Source organism: Chroicocephalus ridibundus, chromosome 22 (assembly GCF_963924245.1).
Source record: "Chroicocephalus ridibundus chromosome 22, bChrRid1.1, whole genome shotgun sequence".
Taxonomy (NCBI): domain Eukaryota; kingdom Metazoa; phylum Chordata; class Aves; order Charadriiformes; family Laridae; genus Chroicocephalus; species Chroicocephalus ridibundus.
The window spans coordinates 7,208,373-7,231,622 of NC_086305.1; the positions used below are offsets into that span (position 1 = coordinate 7,208,373).

Sequence of the window (23,250 nt, forward strand, 5' to 3'; positions counted from 1 at the left end):
AGGTGCCCCCTCCGGGGACCGGCAAGCAGCACACGCAGTGGCAGGGGGGAACGAAAGAGAGAACAGCAGGGATGCAAAAAAGGGGGAAAAAAAAAAAGAAAAAGGGAAAAAAAAACCAAAGGACATCAACAGCCTTGGGAACCCAAGGCCACAGGGGAGAGAGACAGTGCGAGGCACCACAGCACGTGTCACAGGAGACAGACAGACAGACAGCCCCGTGCCGATCAGATACGTAAAATATCACCACTCCGGGACCCTCACTGACCTCTAACTTGTTGCTCCAGGTTCAGTATGACTGATACGGCCTGGTGTAGGATTAGCAGTTTGGTCTGCGGTTTTTCGCTGTTTAGGTGGAGTTGGCACATGCGTCCGAGCTCTTTAAAGGCCTCGTTGATGTCACGGACCCGCAGGCGCTCACGGGCATTATTGGCGACCCTCCTTTCTCTCTCTCTCTCGGCTTTTTGCTCTGGGGGAAGAAGATCGTCCTCCTCATCCTCATCTTGACTAATGGTTTAAAATAAGAACGAGACAGGGACATTCCTCGCGTGCACTCTCAGCACTGGTCAACTCACAGAAAAGAAACACATGTCGAGGCACCGAGATGCCAAGCCCCGCGTGTGGCCCTGCGAGCCCCACGCTCAGACACAGGGACACGCAGTGACTTTGGAGAGAAGCGATTAAGGCTCTTCTTCTGCCTTTTTTTTTTTGGTTTGTTTTTAAATGACAAAGAAAGAAACCACAACAACGCAATTAAGGCCTGAGCTTGTTGCTGGGAGGTTGCAGCGTGGCCTGGAGAAGGTGTGGGGCCAACACTGGTGTCCCAGTCTGGTGTTTTGGGAAGACGCAGCCCTCTGCCTCCAGGGCAGGAGGTGGCCGCAGTCTGGCAGAAGCGGGGCTGGCGCTGCCCCTCCGGGCAGCATCACCCTGGCGAGGTCTCCGAGCCGATGGCGAAGTTGCAGACAAGCCAGTGTGCTGGAAGGACCCTACCTGATCCGCTGTCACATATCTGGCTGGATGTGACAGAGGATACAGGAGCCCAAAGCAGACAGCGGAGACGACCCGAAGCAGGGAGGAAGTCAAAACCTTCCCTGCCCCGGGCCGAGGGGAGCTGAGCGCTCGCTCTGTTCCACACAAGCCACAAGCAACGCCCCGAGCGACCACGCAGGCGGGTGCAGCTCGTGTGGGCAGGGCGCGAGCCCTCTGCTTTATGAGCATGAGGAAGCCCTGTGGCCACGGGGACGGGAGCCAGCAGGAGAGGGTGGCGGGGACCCTTTCTTGGCACGGCCCAAAGCGGCCGGCTGCGGGGAAGCAGCGGGAGCCTGGGCTGTGCCACCTCGGTGTGAGGACGGATGAGGCTCCCGTGGTGGGCAGGGGCTGGCGGGTCTGCGCTGCAGGACACCCCCGGCCTCACTGGGCCGAGCACAGCACCCGGTGGGTCACTGCAGCCGTACCCCAGCCCAAACGCCCCCGGCCAGGGAACAGAGCAAGTGAAGGGAGAGACCTGTTCAAAGAGCACCTTGTTCTGTTCCGGGAGGGTTTCAGCTCCTTCTTCTCTTCTTCTGAGTTATCTGCCACTGACGTGTTCTCTTCGTCCTCCTTCTCTTCCCTCTTTATTTCGCTGGTTCCCGAGGAGACGCTGCTTCGCCCCAGCCCCCCTGACAAGCCTGCTGAGGAAGCAGAGCCACACACGGAGGTTGGAGGGGCCTGACCCGCATGGAGAGCTGGGGGGTCCCCACGCCCTGCTCCTGCTGCGCTGCATCGCCAGCGCACGGCATCCCGCATCGCCAGTCCGCAGCACGAGGAGCCAGAAGGGGTGCTGGCTCTGCCCTGCCACTACTCTCCGTCCTTCTCCTCCAACCCCAGGCCCTCCAGAGTCAGAGCCCAACATCCCAACCAGCAGAGCAGGGCCCAGGGGGCTCTGTGCACCCACAGCTGGCAGGAGGGACAGGAACATGTGGATCAAACCTCCGGAAAAGGCTAGAGGTAGAAACTGCAAGGAAGCACCAGCCTCGCAAGAGCACCCATCTCCCCCCAAGGCTGCTGCTGCACAGGGCTGGTCCTCACGGGTGCCCCGAATCCCCCCCGGCAGCAGGTGAGCTTCAAGCGTGCACGCGTGCAGAGCTGCCTTACCGCTGTACGTGTCCTGCTGCCTGCTGAGGTCAGGGAGTGAGCTGGGCTGTGACGGAAGTGTGACATGGTTGTGGAGCATGCTGGGGTTGCTGGACAACCCGTCTTCAGGGTGACCTCCTCCCACCTACAGCAGAACAAGCAGAGCAAGCCTTGAGGGGGGGGGGAAGTGTCACGGCCAGTGGGCACGGGGACAGTCACCCCGAGCGCAGCCGCAGGGCTCCGCAGACCAGGCTGAGGCGCAGCTGGATGCCCTCCCCGTGCACTGCCACCACCCAGAGCGCGGGCATGCAGGAGGGAAGAGCCACCCTGCTCCAGCACCAGCTCTGCTCTGGGGACGGTGGCGGGGGCACTGCAGAAAGCAGCTCCGTGCCCTGCACATCAGCTGGACCAAGCGGAAAGGCCCCATCAGTGCTGTCCCCCCCGTGCTGTGGCAAAGCCTCTCTCTGCCTGGATGCAAGGCTGGCACCCTGGAGAAGACGCGCTGCCTGGGCTGCATTTGTCCTGTCTCCACCAAGCACCAACGTTTCTGCCACCTTCCCAGTGCCACCGGAGCAGGGGACTTTGCTCTGAAGAGCCAGGACGCAAAGGGCGAGGGTCCTTTCTCAGCATTTCTGAGCCTGCACCCCCCGAGGCCTCCCTACGCCGTCCAGGGACGGGCGGGACAGAGCCAGCCCTGCTGCAAACGCTCGTGTTTCGCAGCCGGCAGCAGTTTGCAACAGAGGACGGCTGCACGATTCATCGCTTAGTAGCAGAGCCCCGGGAGCTCGAAAGGGAAGCTCGTCTGGTTCTCTAGAGAGACTGGAGATGTGTTACTGTTTGCTGTTGTCGGCAACCAGCTCTGCCAAAAACCTGCTCCTGTGGTTACCAGCCTCTGGACAAGGAATCACAGAATTTCAGAGTTGGAAGGGACCTCTAGAGATCATCTAGTCCCACTCCCCTGCCAAAGCAGGATTGCCCAGAGCACGTCACTCAGGGCTCATCCAGGCGGGTCTTGAAAGCCTCCAGAGAAGGGGACTCCACAGCCTCCCTGGGGAGCCTGTTCCAGGGCTCTGTCACCCTCACCGTAAAGAAGTTTTTTCTCAAGGTGACCCTGGTGACCTCGCATGGGACCCCGGCACCCACATGCTCAGGGCACCTGGGACGGGTTGCACCCCCAGGAGCCTGAACAAGCCATCCCACATCAGCGCTCCCCACGGGCACGGAAGGACGCCGTGCCTGCACAAACGGCTGGGAGCAAAGAAGTCCTGGCGATACCTGACTCTCTCATACCCGTGGTCTTGCCCTGCACCGCATCCCTCTCCTCCTTCTCCCTGCATCCCCTGGGGACAGCTTGATGCTGTTTTGAGGGATTTCCGTCACGTTGCAGGGAAAGAAGAAAGGCTTTCAACCACCTCTGCCTGCCCTGAGAAGGGGCACGAGTGAACTGCATGCAGGGCTAGTGCCCAAGAGCCACTGCTGAGCGTGGATTCCACCCCCCCTGCAAGAAGACGCCAAGCCCCTGCGCTGCCATGCACATCACCCATTCAAAGCTGTCAACAGCTGACCCGAGCTGGACCACGCTCAGCTATTCTCACGCCAACAGCAACGTCCCTCTGGATGCCAGGGGACCCAGTGCCACGGGTCCCCGGCATGTCCCCGCCAGCTGCTGCGATGCTTCCACACTTACCAGACTTGGGTGCCTGTTCCCCAGGGACATGACCGCGGCGGGGAAGGCCTGGCCCAGGCTGCCCACGGTGGCACTGTGGGCCGGTGCCGAGCCCAGGAGCCCGTGCATGTCCCCGTGGTTGCTCGGCATGGCGGCTGTCTGGCCCACGGCGTGATTCCTCAGCACGTGGATGGCTTCGTCCAACCTGTCTTCCATTTTGTTTTGCTTGAAGGACAGGACAGAGAAACAGGTCTGCGTTAAGGCCCGTAAAACCAGCGGCGCGCTGAAGAATGGCTGGCGGCAATCATGCACTCAGCTATGGCAAGGCAGGTACGGGGGGAAATAAGCCCCCGAGCCCTTCAGTGCCATCCCCTAAGGGTCACACAAGCGGAACTGCTCAGGAAAGGGAGGCAGAAACCAGGCAGAAATCTGTTCGGCTGGGTCAGACCCACAGGACGTGAATGGGCCCGAAACAGGGGGAGGGTGCAAGGGTCTGCCCGCCAGGCGCTGGGCTGGGGGAAGCTGTGCCCCACTCTGCTCAGCTGCTCCCAACCAACCACCTTCCTTCAGGCCCCAGACATTTGGGGGAGATGACTTTACCCAAAAGCCCTTTCCCGCCAGGCGCACAAGGGATGGAAGAGAAAAAGGAGAAGGCAAGATTTGTCGGCGACACTTACTAAAGTGTGGAGGCTCCCTTCGTAGCTGGGAGATAAGGCACCCTGTCCGCTCGCTCGCGACCACTGGGATGTGCCTGTGAACAAACGGGGAGAGCTTGGGACTGGGCACAGCTGCCACTAGATGGGGCTGGAAGCTGGGCCACCACGCTCTGCATGGGCCACCATGCCACGCACGGCATCGCATGGGCCACCACGGCACCGCATGGCACCGCATGGGCCACCAAGGCACTGCACAGCACCACATGGGCCACCACGGCACCGCATGGGCCACCAAGGCACTGCACGGCACTGCGTGCTCGCCTGTGCTCTGCCTCAGCGGGAAACTGAGCTCAGGCCGTCAGACCCCCAGCGGTTTTCCCACGTCTCCCACCCCGGTGAGCGGCCGGCAGCACATGCTGTGCTCGCCCCGACCCCAGGGCAGCAGCAGGCTGGTACGCGTGCGCTGCTCTGCTCCCCGAGGAGCCTCGGCGCCAGCTCTGCTGGGCAGAAACGAGACCTCTCTTTGCCATCCAGGAGCAGAGACGGGCTTTCATTGGGCACTGAAAGTGGTTTTTAACTAGTTGGCTGCTTCCCAGTTCCCACTGCACTCCTCCCCCGGGAGATAAAACCAGGGACAAATTCTCCCAGCCTCTCCAAGACGTCTCGGGGTCTGTTTGAATGGCAGGAGCGGGTCCCAGGGGGTGGCAGAGATGCTTTAACTCAAGCGTGCAGTGGTGCTACCACGTGGGCCAGGCTAAAACTCCTAAAACTCCTCTGCAGGGGCAAAGGCAGGCGCAGGCAGCACCATCGCCCTCGCACCCGCCGTGTTCACCCACCTGGGCACCACTCGGCTCCGAACGGGGAAAAGCTACAGCTGATTAAAGCAGACGGACATGCAACTGCACAGGAGAGATTTAAAAATTTTCTTCAAGTTGGCTTGTTCTGCCTCTTTACTCTCCCGCTTTTAAAAATAAATGGGATTTGGCGAGATTGCCAAAAGTGTCTTTAATGAGGGTTTGGGGCTGGTCTGGGAAGAGCCCTGCCTCGGGCCTCCTGAAAGCAAACCCCACATCCCCCTCTACACACAGAGCAACGTTTCTCACCTACCTGCAAGCCCCTGCGGGGAGCCGACCGGTGTGGAGGGGTTTGACGAGAAGTTATTGCTAGAGTGATCGGGGGAATAAATCTGGAGCGAGAGAAGCAGGGCACGGTCAGCAGCGCCCACCCCTGCCACAGCTCTCCCCCTCCCCAGTACCGCCACCAAGCGAGGACCACCTGACGGCACCTCCCTTCCCGTACCCGCACCACGGCCCAGCCCGCCGGTCCCCCATTAACGCCGGGACTCTGTCCCCACTGCCACCACCCCTGCAGCCACTGCCTCCGGTCGTCAGGTCCCACCTCGGAGGGAAGCAGGAGCCCCAAGAAATTATTGCAGGGTGCAGTGCTGGGTGCCCCTCTGCCGCCATGCGGAAGCAAACGCCCCTGCACTGAAGGGGACAGAGGCAACCCCAAGCTCTGACAGCCCAGTGGAACCAGCGCCTTCCAGTTTGAACCAGCACACGCAGGGCTAGAACTACTGGGACCTGCAAGTCCTGCTACGAGGGCTGCGTAGGGTCATCTTGCCAGACCAGTACCAGGCTGGGCGGCTGCAGAGCCAGCTCGTGGGCATGGGTCTGTGGGGCCACCATAATGTGCAGTGCCTCAGTTTCCCCATCTGCCAGAAGGTGCTTTTGCACAGCGCCAGGACTCAGGATGGCAGCACGCAGAGGGGAAAAATCCTCCCCTCAGAGGCTGACATGTTTCTGGGGGGCGTTCACCCAAACTTCTCAATGTGTCCATCCTCCCCGCAGCCTCGAGGGCCCCTGTTACAGAAGGGAGGTCCAACCGGGTCAAGGATCTGCAGAAACTCTTACTGAAGCTAATGCCTTCCCGAGCGCGTCTCCCGAGCTCCCAGCTGTGGTTCCTCTGTTACCTGCCGAGAGAGGACACAGATGTCACTGCCAGGGCACCAGAAACCAGCAGGACAAGGCACCTGTACGAAACGTTCTCTGGGACTGTCTGCTCCGACATTGAAATTTCTTGCTCTTACTGCTTTACTTGAAAATCGAATGGATGCCCAGCTCTGAGCAGCCCGGACGAGGGCACGCGCGCCCTGGCAGCTTTCGTGGGGCTGCAGGAACGTCTTTATAAGATGCTGGGTCAAAGGCATCATGCCATCAACAGCGATCAAGTGTCTCCGCTGCAGCACTGCCCATTTTCACCGGGCATCTTAAGCCCCTGCAATCCCAAACTTGCTTCCCCTCCTCTAACTAAGGGTTTTTCTATGAATCAAGGTCAGGATCCTCCATTTCCTGGGGAACATCAGTTCATTTCAGTAACAGGTTTTGTAACAGGTTCAGCGGGGTTAGAGATTAAAGCACTCGGGGGTTTAACGCGGTATCCAAATGCAGCACAAACATTCCTATTCCAGATTTAGATGAACGGCTTCGCGCATACCCCCACCTTCCCGCAATTCGTTTAAGCCACGGCACCTCCAAGAGATAATGTTGCAGATCCTGGTCTCCTCCCAGATCCAGTAAGCCCCGTGTCAACCCCGAAGCCAGCACCCCGTCCCCCTGCTCCAGCCCGCCCAGGGACCCAGCAGCAAGAACCTCGCTGCGCCTCCACGCAGTAACGCCGTGCCGGGTGACACAAGGGCTATAAAGTGCCCCGGTGCATCGGGCACAGACACCACACCCTCGGGCACCAGCGGTTTGCACAAGACTTTGATTTTCAATTTAAGCCATAGCAGTGGAGCGAGGGGGTGATGCTGGGACCACCGCCTGCCTGGGGGCCGTACGTACCCATCATACTGTCCGTCCCGCTGATGGGGGGCGTGTGGCTGGAGACACCGTAGGGCGTGGAGGCAGAGGAGAAGCCAGACACAGAGGGGAGTCCGCCGTTAACCTCTCCTGAATGAAGCTGGTAGTTCTAGCAGAGAGGGGGAGAGAGGTGAGAGGTGCCCTCGAAAGGCTGCCGGGCTTCGGCGTCCGGGCCAGGACCTGTCAGCAGCTGCCCCAGGCCGACAGCTATGGGAGGAGGTGATGTGCCACCACCAGCCGGCCGAGCGGAGCCCCCAGCCCGCCCGCGGGGCAGCGTGGGGACGCGTTACCATGCGTTCGTGCTGATGTAAACTGTTGAAGCCACTGGACTGCGGGAGCGGGGAGGAGGAGCTGCCCAGCATGGCACCGTAACTCGACTGGTTCATGGCACCCGGTGAACTCCACAGGTCTGGCGAGTTATGGAGCCCGTCTGGAAGGAAAACCAGAGCTGAGCGGGGCAGAGACACCAGCGTGTGTCCCACAGCCCACATGGGGCTAAGTCAGCCTGGGCTGAGGGGCTGCATCTGTCCCCATCATGCCCTGCCTGTGCCGAGCATCACCCACTGCGCAAACCAGAGCCGTCTCAGGGCTGTTCCATGTCTCATGCACTCCTGCCCCAAGCCCCCTCCATCCCACATGCCGTGCAATTCCTCCCGTTGTCCATAACGGGCCAGGCAGCCCCTGCTCCGGCCGGCTTGCAGAATGCTGGAGTTGTTCATAACTCACCTGCCATATAAAAGGCTCCGGGATACACAGTGCTGGGAGGTTTTGAGGGAGTATATCCAGCTGGATCCCTGCTGTAGTCATCACCTGAGTTGGATGGATACACCTGCGGGGCAGGAAAGGGCTTGAAGAGAAGTGCTTGGCCACCCCATGGCCCCACATCCTCCCCGCGGGTCACCCCACTCTGCGCAGCTTCGTTTTTATTCATCGCAGCGGCCAGCAGAGTCCATCCCACAGCAAAGCCCGGGGAGGGGGAACCGAAGCAGCTCAGCCCAGGTCCCGGCGGTGGTGCCGAATGGTGCGGCTCTGCCGGGGGGCGGCGCAGGGGACGGGCACATCACGCAGACACGTCCCCTCTGCCTTCCCGTAACAGCGCGGATGCCCACAGCCCCCTCCTGCAGAAGACGCCGGCACCAGAAGTTTCAACTCTCTGCTCTAGTTCCTTTTTCTGCGGTTATAACTTTTTATGGGTAACCACAAAAGCCATCGTTTCTGCGTCCTAACCCTGCACCCAAGGGCGGTGACGGGGATCGGCAAGGCTTCGGGACCCGCACTGATGCCAGGACCTCAAACCCCCCAGGAACTCAGCCCGTCCTGCTCGAGGGGAAACTGAGGCACGGGGGAAGCCGAGGGCTGAGCACCCCTCAAAAGGGATGTCCCACAAAAGGGAGGGGACGGCTCCCGGACGGCTTTTGGCCAGATTTCTGCAGCACCGTTCAGCTACGTTATTTAACAATGTATTAAGCAAGAAAAAAAAGCCTTTTTTTCTTTTCTTCTGAATTAACCAAAGCCATCCTTGAAAGCCCTTACCGAAAATCACCTCGTGCCCCTGCAAAAACATCCCTTTTTGGTTTTTTTCTTTTTTTTTTTTTTTAAAGCAGAAATTCATCACGCAAAGAAACCGAAATGCCACTCAAAACTACGTGAGAACTTTTGTTACGGCTTATTTTCATCCCCATCGATTCATTCTGAAACCGCATTTTTATTTTTATTTTTTTTTTTAAATACCTACGAAAGGCGGGGCGGGCGCAGGGGCCGGGAGGGGGGGGCACAGGGCCCCACGGCGGGGGGCACCCTCGGCCAGCTCTGCCTGGAAGAGCCAGCTCTCTCTGGAAAGGAAACCTGCCCCCAGTTTCTCTTCCCCACACCCAGGCAGCTCCCCCCAACCCCTTCTCACCCAGCGAGAAGGTACAGAATTGTTCTCTATTTCTGGAACGGGCCAGAACACCAAGAATGTCTTCTTTTTTTTTGTGTGGGGGTAATAGAAAATGGGGGTCTTTTTGCTTTTAAAAAAAAAAAAAAAAAAGAAAAAAAAGCTCTGAAAAGCACCAGTGGTTGCGCTTAAATATATTGCTTCATGAACGCGATGGGGAGCTGAAAGCAACTTGTGGGCACCGGCGCTGCAGATTGAGCCTGGGGAGCTTGTAAAATAAAGCAAAAAAAAAAAAGAAATAAAAATAAAATAAAGAGAGAGGGGGAAGGGAAAAAGCTGACAGACGCTGGCAGCTGCCCTTCGTCCCTCACTCGAAAAAGAAAATTCACGGCACTTCGCCTTCATGCAGCATGGCGGGACGGCGCCGGGGCGAAGCGGGGGCACGGAGCCGCGCGTGGGCAGCGCGTGCGGCCGGGGGAGAGCGGGGGAATGGCGGAGGCTGCAAAGAACAAGAATCCAGTAAATTGACTTTTCCTATAATTTGATTAAATAGCGGGAGCTGGGACAGGGAATCGAATGAAGCACGTCTAATAGCCCCGCGCCATCTGCCAGGGGCTGGCACCTGGCCAGCGCGCGAGGCAGCTGTGCGGCAGCGGAGCGGGCGCGGGGGGGCCGCGGCGAGCGCCGACATCCATTTAATAAATCCAGAGCGAAAATAAGAAGAATCAAACGGCGGGGAGGGGTGGGCCAGGGTTGCAAAGCAGGGGGGGAGTTCGCCTTGCGGTGTATCCGCGCTGCTCCATCCCCAACCCCCCCCACCCCGTAAGATGCCGGCGGTCAGGTCAGGAGATCCCGGGGGGGCAGGTTTCACCCCAGGAGTGACCCTGGCCCTTCCAAATCTTTCATTTCCCCGCTCAGCGCATGGCGGGGCTGTGAAAAGCCGATTCCGCTCTTCTCTGCGCCGGCCGAGCCAGGCACATCCCGGCCCGTGGCCGCGGGGGAGCCGGCCGAGCCGCCGGCCAAGCGCCGCAGGAAGCAGTAAATCAGCGCCAGGTCCCCGCTCCCTGCGCCGCGGCCCCAGCCCTCGCGCCGGCGGCGGCCTCGGGGACCTCCAGGTGAGGTCATTTCCTCCGGTTAAAATTGCCAGCGCGGCGAGAGAGCGGCTTGAAAAGCCCCAGTGCTGGGATTCGGCAGGGCTTTGTGGCGTTGGGGCTGTTTTTTTTTTCCTCCCCCGCTCCCTGTTTTTCTTGCTTAAACGCAGGATCCGGGGTGGGACTTCAGGCAGACTAACGCTGAAGAGCGCGGTGACCAGACTGCAAATTCGCAGGCTGAAACGGCTCCCAGCCGCCACGCTCGCTGCGGCAACAAAACCCTGCAGGAACCGACTTGCACAAAGTCCCTCCCCGGTTTCCTCCGGCAAAGCCGCTCGACGGGGGCTCGAGGCAGGGGGGGTCTCATCCAGCCCCTGGTCCTGTGCTCGGACACACCAGCCCACGGGGAACGCAGCCACCGGCACTAACACGGCTGCCCGGGCACGGGGAGGCTAAAGGGGCTCCGAGTCCTGGGGGCCAGCCGGCAGGTGCCACTGCCCCAGCCCCGATTTCACGAGAATTAAGCCCAAAGCACCGGGGTTCCAAGCACAGGTACCTCGTCCGCAGTCAGAGCCGCTCGGCCCCTGCCCGGTGTCACCTCTCCAGTCACCTCACCCCACCTCTTGGTGCCTTCGGCAGAACCGCTCCCCTTTCAGCCACCCTCAACTATTCCAGCTGCCGGACCTCTCCGACTTTTCAAAGCAGCTCGGGAATTACAGATTAAAGCACTTTATTTTAATAAGATGCTGATTAACCTATTTATTTTGCACGGGGGCCAGCGATAACGCGGGGTGGGCTCCCGCGCAGGCGACTCAGACAAGACAGAGCCTTTGATCCGCTGCCTTTGAGGCCGGCGGCTCCGTTTGCTCCGCGCTTCCCTCGCCGCCCCGGTGCCGATTTCTCACCCCAAGTTCAAAACCACCGCGAGAAGCCGGAGGTGACGGCAGAGAGGGGCCAGCGGAAAGAGGCAGCACCGGTCCCTGCAGCAAGAACGGGAGCTTTTGCGGTGCCGGGGCAGCCGAGGCGACGGCCAGCGCTTTCGGGGCTGGAGAAGCCCGCGTGCAGGTGTCGGCTCAAGACACAGGGAAGGGGCCAAGTTTTGGCAAACGCCAAAATGGTGGGAATGGGGGCCCTGCAGGGCACCGCCAGCCCGGCGGGCAGCGAGCCCCCGCACCTTTGAAATCTGAGGCCAATAAAGGGCCATTTGTCGGGCGCGATGTTTTCCCCACATGTCGACCAGGTTTAAAAGCTGCGAATTTCACACAGAAACTCGACGCGGCGATAGAGATTCTGCTTCCAGCAGGTTTTCCCTGTTAAAACTCACTCTTGGAGCAACTCAGCACTGCATGCAGTGGGTCCGCAGGAACCCTTGCCCGCCCCCGGTGCCTTCCTCTCCCTCATCCTCCCAACATCGGCATCTCGGGGCCCGTTTCTGAAGCCGAGCCCGTGGTGGAGGTTACAAACCGGGCAAGGGAAGGCCACGGCACAGGATTTTCCCCACGGGAAATTGCCCGATGTCTTTAAAGATGATAAATGCTAAAGATAAATGCTTCAAAACGATAGTTTAAACTCTGTTAGGAATAAAAACGAGACCACTTGCTCACCCCTGGTAAATCACCAGACTGCTAAGCTTTCTTCAAAATACCGTGCACGTGGATGCACAGGCTGTAAAGAACAGTGGCATTCAAAAGTCCTGTTATTGGGTTCCCTTTAAAAGCCTTTATGAGAACCGCACTCACCGCACAGCCGGGGTCAAAAGGCACCTCTGGAGGTCACCTGCTCGTTTCTCTTCTTCTGCTCCCCTCTCATCCCTTCCTCTCCCTTTCCTTCTCCTCCCTCGCCTTTCTTCCCTTTCTCCTTTTCTTCCATCTTTTAACAGCAGCAGTTGAAAATTAGATCGGTGATTTAAAGCTGTTAAGAATTTGATCTAATAGACGCTGCTGCCAACCACGGGCTCGTTCTCCGGCAGACCATGGCCAGGAACAGCGCTCTGAAACCGGCCGCTGCCTCTGCTCCAGGCCGGGCTCAGCCCTGGCCGCGGCCGAAGGCTTTCGGCAGAGCAGTCCGAGATGTGGGTTCCCCGGGGCGCGGGGCAGCGGCGCCCGCGTCATGTTGCAGCAGCATCGGCTTTGGCAGCACGTGGGCAGCACGTCGCCAGCACAGCCCCCGTCTGAGCTCCAGCACAGCCCCAGTATGAGTCCAGCACAGCTTCAGTCTGAGCTCCAGTACAGCCCCAGTATGAGTGCAGCACAGCCCCCGTCTGAGCTCCAGTACAGCCCCAGTATGAGTGCAGCACAGCCCCCGTCTGAGCTCCAGTATAGCCCCAGTATGAGTGCAGCACAGCCCCCGTCTGAGCTCCAGTACAGACCCAGTATGAGTCCACCACAGCCCCAGTCTGAGCTCCAGCCCCAGCACAGCTCCAGCTCCAGCACAGCCCCAGTATGAGCTCCACCACAGCCCCAGTATAAGCTCCAGCCCCAGCACAGCCCCAGCTCCAGCCTGAGCCCCAGTACAGCTGCAGCTCCTGTCTGAGCTCCAGTACAGCCCCAGTATGAGCTCTAGCACAGCCCCAGCTCCATCCAGTCTGAGCTCCAGTACAGGCCCAGCTCCAGCTCCAGCTCCAGCACAGCCTCAGTATGAGCTCCAGTACAGCCCCAGCTCCAGTCCGAGCTCCAGCACAGCTCCAGTCTGAGCTCCAGTACAGCCCCAGTATGAGCTCCAGTACAGCCACAGCTCCAGTCTGAGCTCCAGTACGGCCCCAGTATGAGCTCTAGCACAGCCCCAGCTCCAGTGTGACCAGTCTGAGCTCCAGTACAGCCCCAGTCTGAGCTCCAGTACAGCCCCAGCTCCAGTGTGACCAGTCTGAGCTCCAGTACAGCCCCAGTCTGAGCTCCAGTACAGCCCCAGCTCCAGTCTGAGCTCCAGCACAAGCCCAGCTCCAGCACAGCCCCAGTCTGAGCCCCAGCACGGCCCCAGCCCCAGCTCCAGCACTGCCCCAGCCCCAGCCTGGGTTCCAGCGCAGCCCCAGCTCCAGCTCTCCTGCGGGACAGAGCCTGCCCGTCCCCCTGCAAACATGCAAACGCTCCAGCGAGGAATGCAGCCTCGGCCGCCGCACAGCCAGCCAGCTCCCATATTCCTGCAGGAACCCTCCAGCCCGCTCCAATTAGCTTTCCTGGAGATCCCATTACTTCTAGCCACAAAGACATTGTTCAGTTTATTCCCCCGAAAAAGCCACGGGAGCATGGCTAACATATTCCTACAGCCTGCTCGGCTTTCTTATAAAATAGCCCCGGCAGCGCACACACCTGGAGCCGCCCCAGCTGCCTGCCCGCAGTACAACTGGCCTGATTTCCCTTCTGGAGTGAAACCCGATCACACCAAATATTGCACCTCACTCAGGCACTCGCGACATAATGTCAAACAGACGAGAGGCAGCGAGGGCAGGAGGCAACGGGTCCGGGCTCCAGTTGGGAAGGTGCCGCCGAGGAGCATCATGGCTCCTTCTCCTGGGTCAGTGTCCCAGCACCGCAGCCTCACGGAGCTTCCTCATTTCTCCTACATAGAAAGCTATAGCAGGGAAACCGCTTCCCCGTCCTGCTATAATCCAAAGCTCTCGATCACAGAAGAGTTTGGGTTGAAGGGACCTTTAAAGCCCACCCAGTGGCACCCCCTGCCCTGGGCAGGGACACCTCCCACCAGCCCAGGTTGCTCCAAGCCCCGGCCAACCTGGCCTTGAACCCCTCCAGGGATGGGGCAGCCACAGCTTCTCTGGGCAACCTGGGCCAGGGGCTCAACCCCCTCACACCAAACAATTTCTTCCCCAGATCTCATCTCAATCTCCCCTCTTCCAGTTTCAAACCCTTCCCCCTCGTCCCGTGGCTCCCCTCCCTGCTCCAGAGCCCCTCCCCAGCTTTCCTGGAGCCCCTTTAGGGACTGGAAGGGGCTGGAAGGTCTCCCCGGAGCCTTCCCTTCTCCAGGCTGAACCCCCCCAGCTCTCTCAGCCTGTCCTCCCAGCAGAGGGGCTCCAGCCCTCCCAGCATCTCCGGGGCCTCCTCTGGCCCTGCTCCAACAGCTCCGTGTCCTTCTGCTGTCGGTGCCCCAGCGCTGGAGGCAGCACTGCAGGGGGGTCTCCCCCGAGCGGAGCAGAGGGGCAGAATCCCCCCCTCGCCCTGCTGCCCACGCTGCTGGGGATGCAGCCCAGGCTGCGGGGGGTTTCTGGGCTGCCAGCGCACGGTGCCGGGGCGTGTGGAGCTTCTCCCCCACCGACACCCCCAAGTCCTTCTCCTCAGGGCTGCTCTCCATCCCTTCATCCCCCAGCCTGGGTTTGTGCTGGGGGTTGCCCCGACCCAGGTGCAGGACCCTGCACTTGGCCTGGGTGAACTCCATGACGTTGGCACGGGCCCCACCTCTGCAGCCTGTCCAGGTCCCTCTGGATGTTTGGGGTAGCTGGACCTGTAGGGCTGGCAGCTCTCACGGCAGAGGGAGCAGGGATGCCCAGAGGATGGAGGAACGGGGAGGAGATACCTGCAGGGAAAAATGCTCCTTCCACTTACCGAGGAGGGGAGTCCAGGAGGCACCTTCCGAACCTTTTTGGGTTGTCCATCTGGTTTAGAGAAAAGAAAAGAGGATCTAAGTTTTGCAGGGGGTTATCAAGAGGGGAAACAACAAGCTACAGCTAAAAGTCTCCAAGGATGGAAGATGCAGGTACAAACAGGGCTCGGATCCCAAACGCTCAGTAGCCAAAGAAGTGTCAATAGTGAAAATGTCTGAGGATGAACCTCTCCTCCTCGTCTCCTCTGGACCATTTGAAGGCAGGTTTGACCCACAGACGGAGCTCACAGGGCAATCTCCCTCCCAAAACCCCAGGGTAAGAGGCGCCCACCATGCAGAGAAGGGCTGCACTTGCCCTTTGGAAGAGCCTGAGCCCGTAATTAACCCTTTGCTGTTTTTTCCTTTTGAAACAATTCAACTTGAAGTGGGTTTGCAGAGAGAGGACGCAGAAAGAGAACAAGTGCAGGGATGGGGCTGTACTTTCATTTGCTCCCGATACAGAAGTATACTCGGGAAAGCTTCGCTGCTGCAGGAAGGCAGCGATGGCGCTCGCCCCGGGCCAGTCCCTCCCCAGCCAGCCCCGAGGAGGGGGACAGACATACAGTGTCCTGGGGGAAGGGGGACAATTCAGGGAGGTGGTGGAGGAAACAGCCAGAGGAATGGCTCAAGGGGAAGCACTGGCTAAAAATTCATTTTGTTTTTTTTTTTTTAAGTTCATAATTAAGGAAAGCCCCACTGGGGGGGGTGCAGGGTGCTAACACAGCACATCTGCCAAGCCAGGGACCCTGCCGGGCCGTAGCTCAGGAGGAGAAATTCATCACACAGAAAGACCTGATGCAAAAGAATCACTTTCCAGGCTGACAACATAAACCAGCAACATTTTTAAGTGGCGACATCACAGTGGATGCCTTTTTCTGAAAAGCACTGGAAAAAACACATGTAACACTGGGTCACTTCTGGTTTCGTTTGTTGGGGAAAGCCCAAAATAGCTGCAAGAAAGTAACTTTGGAGGGTGCAGGGGGGGAACTGTGACAAGAAACGCAAGTTCTGGAGAAGTGGGGCTTGTCTTCACTCGAAAGTTAAAATCACACACGACCTGAGCCTTTGTTAAAAGCAAAATGGCTTATTTTTGGCCGGTCAACAGCCCCTGCGGTTGCTTGACCAAGCCAAGTGGAGCAGTGGCACCCGAGGGTGACACAAAGCCACTTACCTATGTTGCTCTCAGCACCTCTCCTGCGAGGATTGTTGGGGTATGAAAAATACGGAGACCCCCCTTTCACTCCGGTGGGGGAAAGCGTGCTCGGACTCGCGATTCCCATTTCGCCGGGCAGGAAACCAGTCTGAAAACAAGGAGACAGAAAAGCCCTTCCATGTAATTATGCTGGAAAACCATCGCGCTCGCTGGGAGAGAACAGAGCCGCCTTGAGCTGAATTCGCACAAACTGAGCTGAGGGAAATGAAAAAAAGACAAGCCGAAGGGCCAGAAGGAAAAAACAAATATGTAAATATGGGGGTAGCGGTGAGGGAATAAAGGTGCCATTGGAAAAGGGCCTTTCAAGCCCTGTTTTCTCACTGGATCCCAGCAAGGAAGCTCTCCACAAACGAAGCACGCAAACCAGCAGCTGTCACGGTGAGGAGCATTGCAGTCCCACGCTCACCTCGCTGCCCCACGGGGGCAGGATGGGACCCTGCCGACGGTTTTATGGGCCCAGCCTGCTGCAGGCAAAGGGGAGGCGACCGCTGGGCCGAGGGGCTCGTTGGCAGCGCTCCCCGCTTGCCTCGCCAGCCTGCTCGCCAAGCCACGGGCTCGGAAGCATCTACTGGAGGCAGCAAGCTCTGCCCGCACGGGGGCAAACGGATTTACTCAGGATAAAACTCTTCCCACGCCACCTCTGAGGTTTTATGGCAAGGGATGACAGTTTCGGTTGCGATCGGTGCTTCGGGGGACACACCTGATGGGTACAGCGTGTCCCTCCATCCTCAAAACTCACATCCGACCGCCCCATGCTGCCCCTGGCCGGGGCAGAGGACGGATACAGCGCTCACCCACCGGCAAACCCGGGAGCCCCCAGGATGTCACATCTCTCAACCGTGCCCAAACCAACCACAAGAGACAGGAGAGGTTACACGGATGGGGGTCCATCTGACTGTGCCTCTCCCAGTCCCCCTCGGCCACAAAATCCAGCCCGAGCTGCCGGCGCTGACGGCTTCTCTCCCATTCCCAGCAGCTGGACCCACGGCGGGCAACGCCACGGAGCTGCAACGCCTCCGCTGGGGGTGGTTTTCACGTGCATTTTATCTGGGAAAAGTCAAATCTCTCTTTCTAAAAAGAGGAAACTCCTCCCTCGTGTTTATGCCAGCTGACCTTGGGAGCGCTGGGAAGCAGCGAGGAGCCGGAGCCGGAGCCTGAGCCCGGGGCGTCGCTGGCCCCTGGGATGGAGCAAATGCGCCTTTCCTCCAGGAGCACACCCGCTTTCACCCCGGGAGAAAGTTAAATGTATTTACTTGGAATTTAAGAGGGCTGGCAAAGGGCCTTTAAATAACAAAAGCTTAGCTTTGACCCATCTTCCGAGGGCAAAACATTGAAATAAAGGAGGATTTCAGGCTTTTGAGAAACTGGAAAGAAAAACCCACTGCTTTTAAACTGCGTCTCCTCCAGAAAGGGCTCGGGGAGGGAAAGAGGAGCTCGTGTATTCACAGCTGGTGAAATTCCTGCAATCTGTTCCACCGGTCATATTACCTTTGCACCGAAACCGCTACACGCCACGGAGCAGCGCGGCCAAGAAAAGCCATCGGCACAGCGCCCTGAGGAGATCCCGGAGCTGTTGCCCAGCTCCTCCAGTGGGTACCTCCAGAGCGGTGCGGACATTTTAAGGCAATTTCCTACAGAAAGGGATTTTTTTCCCCTTCCCTCTCCCTGGGGATGCCTCCAGAGGTGGTTAAGGGTTAAAAGTGGCAGGGGGGACGCAGCTCTGCCCTGGAGGAGGGGGTTTTACGGAGGAACCTGCTCCCCATCCAGGGCATCTGCCACCGGACAATTTTCCAGCGCTTTTCAAAAAAAGAAAAAAACCAGCTCAACCTTCCCCCCCCCGCCCCGGCCCAAAACCGGAGCCAGAAGCAACAACTGTTCTGGGGGCCACCGCGAGCGCGCAGACGGCCCCGCTCGCCTCCCGCCGCCCCGCACAAGAGGGGTTTTGTGTCTCCCCTCCACATCAAACGGGCTCCGTCTCCCGCTCTGCCACCCGATCCGGACCCACGCGCCCGCGCCAGGGCCTCTCCCAGCCTGCGGCACCATTTGCCCACCCCATTCCTGTTACCTTATATCTCCCCCTCCTCCATGAAACCCCAGCAAAACCATAACATTAAAAAGCGAGGCTTGGCATCCGTCCCATTTTTATTTTAGCAGCTTCAGTGGTAAATTAAATCCACTCTGGCACAGCCAGCCAGCACAGCTGTTTCAGCAAAGGAAACATCCTCAGTTCAGAGAAGAGGAAATTATGACAAATTTGTGTAAAATTAAAACATGTAATATGTGTGTGTGTACATGTATAAAATAAAAATGCTGTCCGGCCAAAAGCTGCTCCCTTGAATAAAATGGTGGGACTGTTTCCCCGGGGCCATGCTTGGGCACAGACGGGGCAGTTGCATCAACACATCAAAGCGGAGGTGCTCGCTCCTTCCCAAAAAGCTATTTCTGGATGCCGGTAACAGCAGGCCAGATTATCTCAGGGCTGGTCAACTGCGTTCCTGGGCTCTGATTTACGCCTGCGGTATTCCCCACGGGAAGCAAGTTCTTCCCCACGGCGCAGCCCTGGTCCCTGCGCCGGGGTTCACACGGGGTGACCCGATGGGGCAGCTCTCCCATGCCGCGTCCCTCCCTGACCGCGGAGATGAGCATCTGCTGCAGGTCCTGCATGGCCAGAACCACCCTAAAACCAAAACACCCTAAAAACCAAATCCACTGAAACGGTCCTACAACAGCACAGAAACCATCTCGCGGACTCTCCCTCCCCTTAACTGGCGAGCGGGGGGACACGGGGACGCTGGCCGGGGAGGGAGAGCAGCAGCAGCAGGCACGGCGGTTGGGGGCACGGTGCCAGCCCCAGGGCGGTGCCACCCGGAGCGTTCCTCTGCCCCCGGCCACCCTGTCACAAGGAAAGGTGTTGCTTGGATCCGACCCACTGAAACTCCCTGCAGGGGCGGCGTTGGCTACATCATATTTGATTAAACACAAATCAGCTAGAAACGGGATTGACAGTAAATAAAATAAAGTGAGTCTGAAGAGGTTTTGAAAAGAACTGAGAAGCTGCTACAACCCCGTTTTCTAAACTCTGAGGACTCTTGCGAGCCAGCAACACGTGCCCGTGCGAACCCCCGGCACTCAGCAGAGGTTTCTGAGCAGAGCAGAGGCTCCCAGGACCTCCTGCAGAGCGATGCCGCGTTCCTTTTCCTTCCCAGTCTCCCGCTCCCAGCAGCTCAGCCAGTAAATGAAGCAAAAACTCTCAAAGCATTTTATCGTTACCTGGTTTAGTCCTGGCATCCCTGTGTCTCTTCCGAACGTGGAGTACGAGGCTCTTTCACTGCTCTTCCCTACGGTGGAGAAAATACAAGACAAGGCTTTGAGGAGGAAGGAAGGGGAGGTTTGATGTGCAGCCTCGTGCACCTCCCCGGGCGTCCCGCCGAGGAGCAAAGCCCGCTCTCGTAACGCAGCTTCCTCCGCCCGTCGGCAGAGGGGACGGCCGCCCATCACAGCCTGCTGCTAAAACAGGAGCTTTTTTAAGTTCCCGGACAGCGGGGCTCGGCTGGTCCGCGAACAGCAAAACCCCAAAACTGCAGCGATGCGGGGAAGCGCTTGTGGCCATGGAAACTGGTGGCGTCAGACCAGAGAAAAAAAATTCTCGCCAGACATATTAAAAAAAGCCAGCCGAATTTGGCAGAGGCAGTGACAGAGCAAACCGAAAGCCGGGCACGAGCAACCAGGCTCCGCGGGCGCTTTCCGTACAATAGGAAACACAACTCCAGCACCTGCTGAGCAGCAGCGCGCGGAGCTGAGCTCCTGCTCCTCACGGCGCAGGATCTACCTTCTTCCCCTTTCCTGAGGGAGATTCAACTTTCCAAAACCCCATCCGGATCTAAAGAGGGGGCGTGCAATAGAAAAGCATTTCCTTCCTTCCCAAGCCCCCTCCGTCAGGTCCCACCGGGCAGGTTCCTGCGGGACCGCGGGACTCCCGGCAGCCGGAGCATCCCTGCCGACCGGGATGCGGCGTGGAGCGGGATGCGGTGCGGGAGCAGCCCCGTGCGAGCCGAGCCCACGTGCCCCAGCGCTGCCAAGTGAACTTTAGCACCCAGCGATGGCTTTTATCGAACATGCTCAACCTCACCCTGCCCACATGCTGCTGAAAATAGTGTTTTCAAGGCGGGGGGCGGGGGGGGGGGAGAAAAAAAAAAAACAAACCCAAAAAAAGACCCAACACACATGGTGAAATGTTTCCATTCTGAAATGTCCTTGCAGCCTCTTCCCTCGCAGTCACCGCCCCGGCGAGCAGCACCCGTGGGTGCCAGGGCAGCGTCGCAGCCCCGGGGAAGGAGCCCAGGCCTGGGAGAGAGGGAATGGCTCCGGTCCGCGCCCGGGGCAGCCGGCAGCACGACAGTCTGCTTTGGGGTTTTCCCCCCCGCCCCAAACCAAGATTAGACATTTTTCTAGCGGGGAACAAACAGGCACTTTTTCATTTAAAAAAAAAAAGAGAAACTGGACTGAAAACATAGGAAGAATTCTTCCCTGCTGTTAATTACAGCTTATTAATGGTGCCACCAGGGAAGAGTGGGGAGGAAAGAGGGAAATGGAAGATGATGATCGGAACGGCTCTGCACCCAGGGCAGGAGGGCCCGCTCCGGCAGCTGCCCCGTGTCGGCGCAGGGGACTCTGCCCCCCGCCTTCCTGCAACCGCCCTTCCCTGAAAAGGGGCGATCGCATCCCGCCTCCGGTCTGGCTTAGGAAGCAAAATTGGGAGGAGGAGGATTTTGCCAATCTGCTTAACCTAAAGCCATGACCGAAGCCTGGGAGACGCAGGTTAACGCACGGGGGGACGTTTGGGCTGGCCGGCAGCTCCGCACAGGGATAAGAGGTTTTGGGGAGCAGATGAATGGCGGGGGGGGAAGAGCAAATTTCCCCAAACTGACCCCCCCTGAAGCACAGGGCAGAGAGACGGGAAGAGGGAGGAGGCTGTTCTGTTTTGCAACCTTTAGCACGGGGGCCTAGAGCTCAATCCAAAATTTCATGGAATCATAGAACCGTCTGGGTTGGAAGGGGCCTTTCAGATCATCGGGTCCAACCATCAACCCAACACCGCCAAACCCACCACTGACCCACATCCCTCAGCCCCATGTCTGCCCGGCTTTTCAATCCCCACTACAACCCACAACCCCAAGACTCCCTTCCCGACGGTACCAGGGGTCACAGCACGACACACCGGCATCCCGCCGCCCCTCGGACATGCTGGGCGCCGCTTGCCATTTCATTGCCGAGGCTTAAACGTTAAGTAAACAAAGGTCAAAATGTCAGAGGACGGATCTCCTAAATGACCTAATTTTCAAAAGAGCTTAGCGGCTTGATTTGCCGTGGCGCCGGCACTGTTACACAAATAACTCAACAGGTTGTGGCATCGGGCGGATGGCGATTATTCCTAAACCAGAGGGAAATGCAGGGTGGCACCACACTAGATTATCTGGTCAGCAATGGCCAGGCCTCCCGGATGATAACATATTACCGATTCCCTGCGTGGTTTGAGTGGCGACGCCTCTGCCGTCTCCAGATAACCCGGGAGGCTGAACCGCAGCCCAGTGCCAACGCCGCGCCGCGTTGCTCCAAACCCGCCACTGTCACCCCATGGCTGGCCCTTCACAAAAACCTGCCTGGTGGCACCCGTCTGCCGCACGCTTGGATCTGTCGGCATCTCGCCGGGTGGGGGAAAATAGGGAATTTGGGGAGAAACTGGGAATTTTACATTTAATTGCCTAGGAAAACAAGGCAGAAGGATGTACGGCAAACTTTTGCGGATTGGAATGTATCAAGCTTACCGAAATAAAAAAAGTCTACAAGTTGGGCCAGAAAAAGCTGAACTTGCCAGTAGAAGGTGCTGTTTCTGCTGCGGGGAGATGCCAGCCAGCACAGGCGGCAAACGTGGCTGCGCAGGGACTTGCCCGAGTTGCCCCTTCCCAGCCACAGCCCGGGGACACCCACCAGAGAAGGTCGTGAGACCCCAGGACCACGGCGAGGGGCGGGGTGGAGGCAGGTCTTGGCAGAAAACACCAGGAATCTCCCCAAACGCCATCTCGCTCCTGACTGAATTACTGAAATCCCGCAGACGGGTGTTAAGGGATTTGGGAGCGGGGGGCGGCGAATAAAAATCAGAAGATACTGGGAATAAATCCCTCGAATGGGAAAGGGGCTTCCCTCGGAAACCCGATCTGTTGGATTTACCTCTGCAAATTTTAGCATGCAAAGGTGAAGCATGGCGGAGGGCAAGGTGTATCCAGAAAATGGCTGTATTTCCAACTCTTTACGGCACCGACTCCCTGCGAGACCTGGCATCCCCCTCCTGCCTTTTCCACCCCTGCCAGCTCCTTCCCCTGCCCCTCGCCTGCCCGCGCTGCTTCATAAGCCATTTCCCAACCTCTCCCTCTCCGCAGCATGTTCTCTCTTGCAGGACCCGGCTGTGCCTCCCCCAGGGCTGTCGCAGAGAAACCCCCCGCGCCCCGCTCGCCCTCTCTCCTCCCAAAGGCAGATTCCTTCCCCGCCTCACAGGCAAGGCGGCAGAATAAAAGCTCCTCTTTCCCGTGGTTTTCACCAGCTCCGGCAGCCAGTTTGGCCTGGGCGCCCGGGACCGCGGCAGCATCTCACCTCCACCAGAGCAAACCGCGCTTTTAACTAAACTTGCGGTTTTGCCGTTTCTCTCCCCAAGAGAAGCCCCGCTCGCAGACGTGCGCAAATAAGCCAAGAAAAGGCGATTCAGCGCTGCCTACGGGTTTCACCAGCGCCTGCCGGGAGGGAGGCAGGTGCTCTGCCGAGCCCTGCAGCCCACGGGGAGCTCACACCGGTGCCCCCACATCACCCCGGCCCCGGTGCAGCCCCCGGCCCCCAGCAGCCCCAACCATGGCACAGCCACCCACCGTGTGTCACCCCCCCCAGCCCCGCGCCGCTAATTCCATTAGAGTTACGGCCTGGGGAAAAAGGGGAGGAAAAGCACAGCCAGGGATTAAAAGGGGGGAGAAAAAAATATAATGTTAAAAAAGCCAGGAGCAGTGACAAACTCCATCCGTGGGCAGATTAAAACCATTGTCCAGGAAGAACCCAATCCACAACAGCTCACAATACACACAAGATTAGAAACACTCCTCTGAAAAGAAGCTAATTACTAGAAATAATTACTAGAAAGAAATC

The 23,250-nt window shown here is 58.6% G+C and overlaps 1 protein-coding gene across 17 annotated transcripts in view; it reads right to left on the minus strand.

Moving 5' to 3' along the window:
* Positions 1-23,250, minus strand: part of TCF3 (transcription factor 3) — an 86,083-nt gene that overhangs the window by 12,302 nt on the left and 50,531 nt on the right. For 4 of the 17 annotated variants that reach the window (XM_063358366.1, XM_063358364.1, XM_063358376.1 and 1 more), the window contains exons 6-18: positions 19,333-19,400; positions 16,021-16,150; positions 14,813-14,862; positions 8,019-8,121; positions 7,583-7,722; positions 7,275-7,401; positions 6,345-6,403; positions 5,539-5,617; positions 4,453-4,526; positions 3,797-4,000; positions 2,131-2,254; positions 1,502-1,667; positions 266-504 (exon numbers count right to left, since the gene is read on the minus strand). In XM_063358366.1, the coding sequence (XP_063214436.1) occupies positions 266-504; positions 1,502-1,667; positions 2,131-2,254; positions 3,797-4,000; positions 4,453-4,526; positions 5,539-5,617; positions 6,345-6,403; positions 7,275-7,401; positions 7,583-7,722; positions 8,019-8,121; positions 14,813-14,862; positions 16,021-16,150; positions 19,333-19,400 (1,563 nt within the window). Of the gene's footprint in view, positions 1-265; positions 505-1,501; positions 1,668-2,130; positions 2,255-3,796; positions 4,001-4,452; positions 4,527-5,538; positions 5,618-6,344; positions 6,404-7,274; positions 7,402-7,582; positions 7,723-8,018; positions 8,122-14,812; positions 14,863-16,020; positions 16,151-19,332; positions 19,401-23,250 lie in introns of those variants that run through there. The other 13 variants (XM_063358381.1, XM_063358374.1, XM_063358371.1 and 10 more) reach the window with 7 other exon arrangements.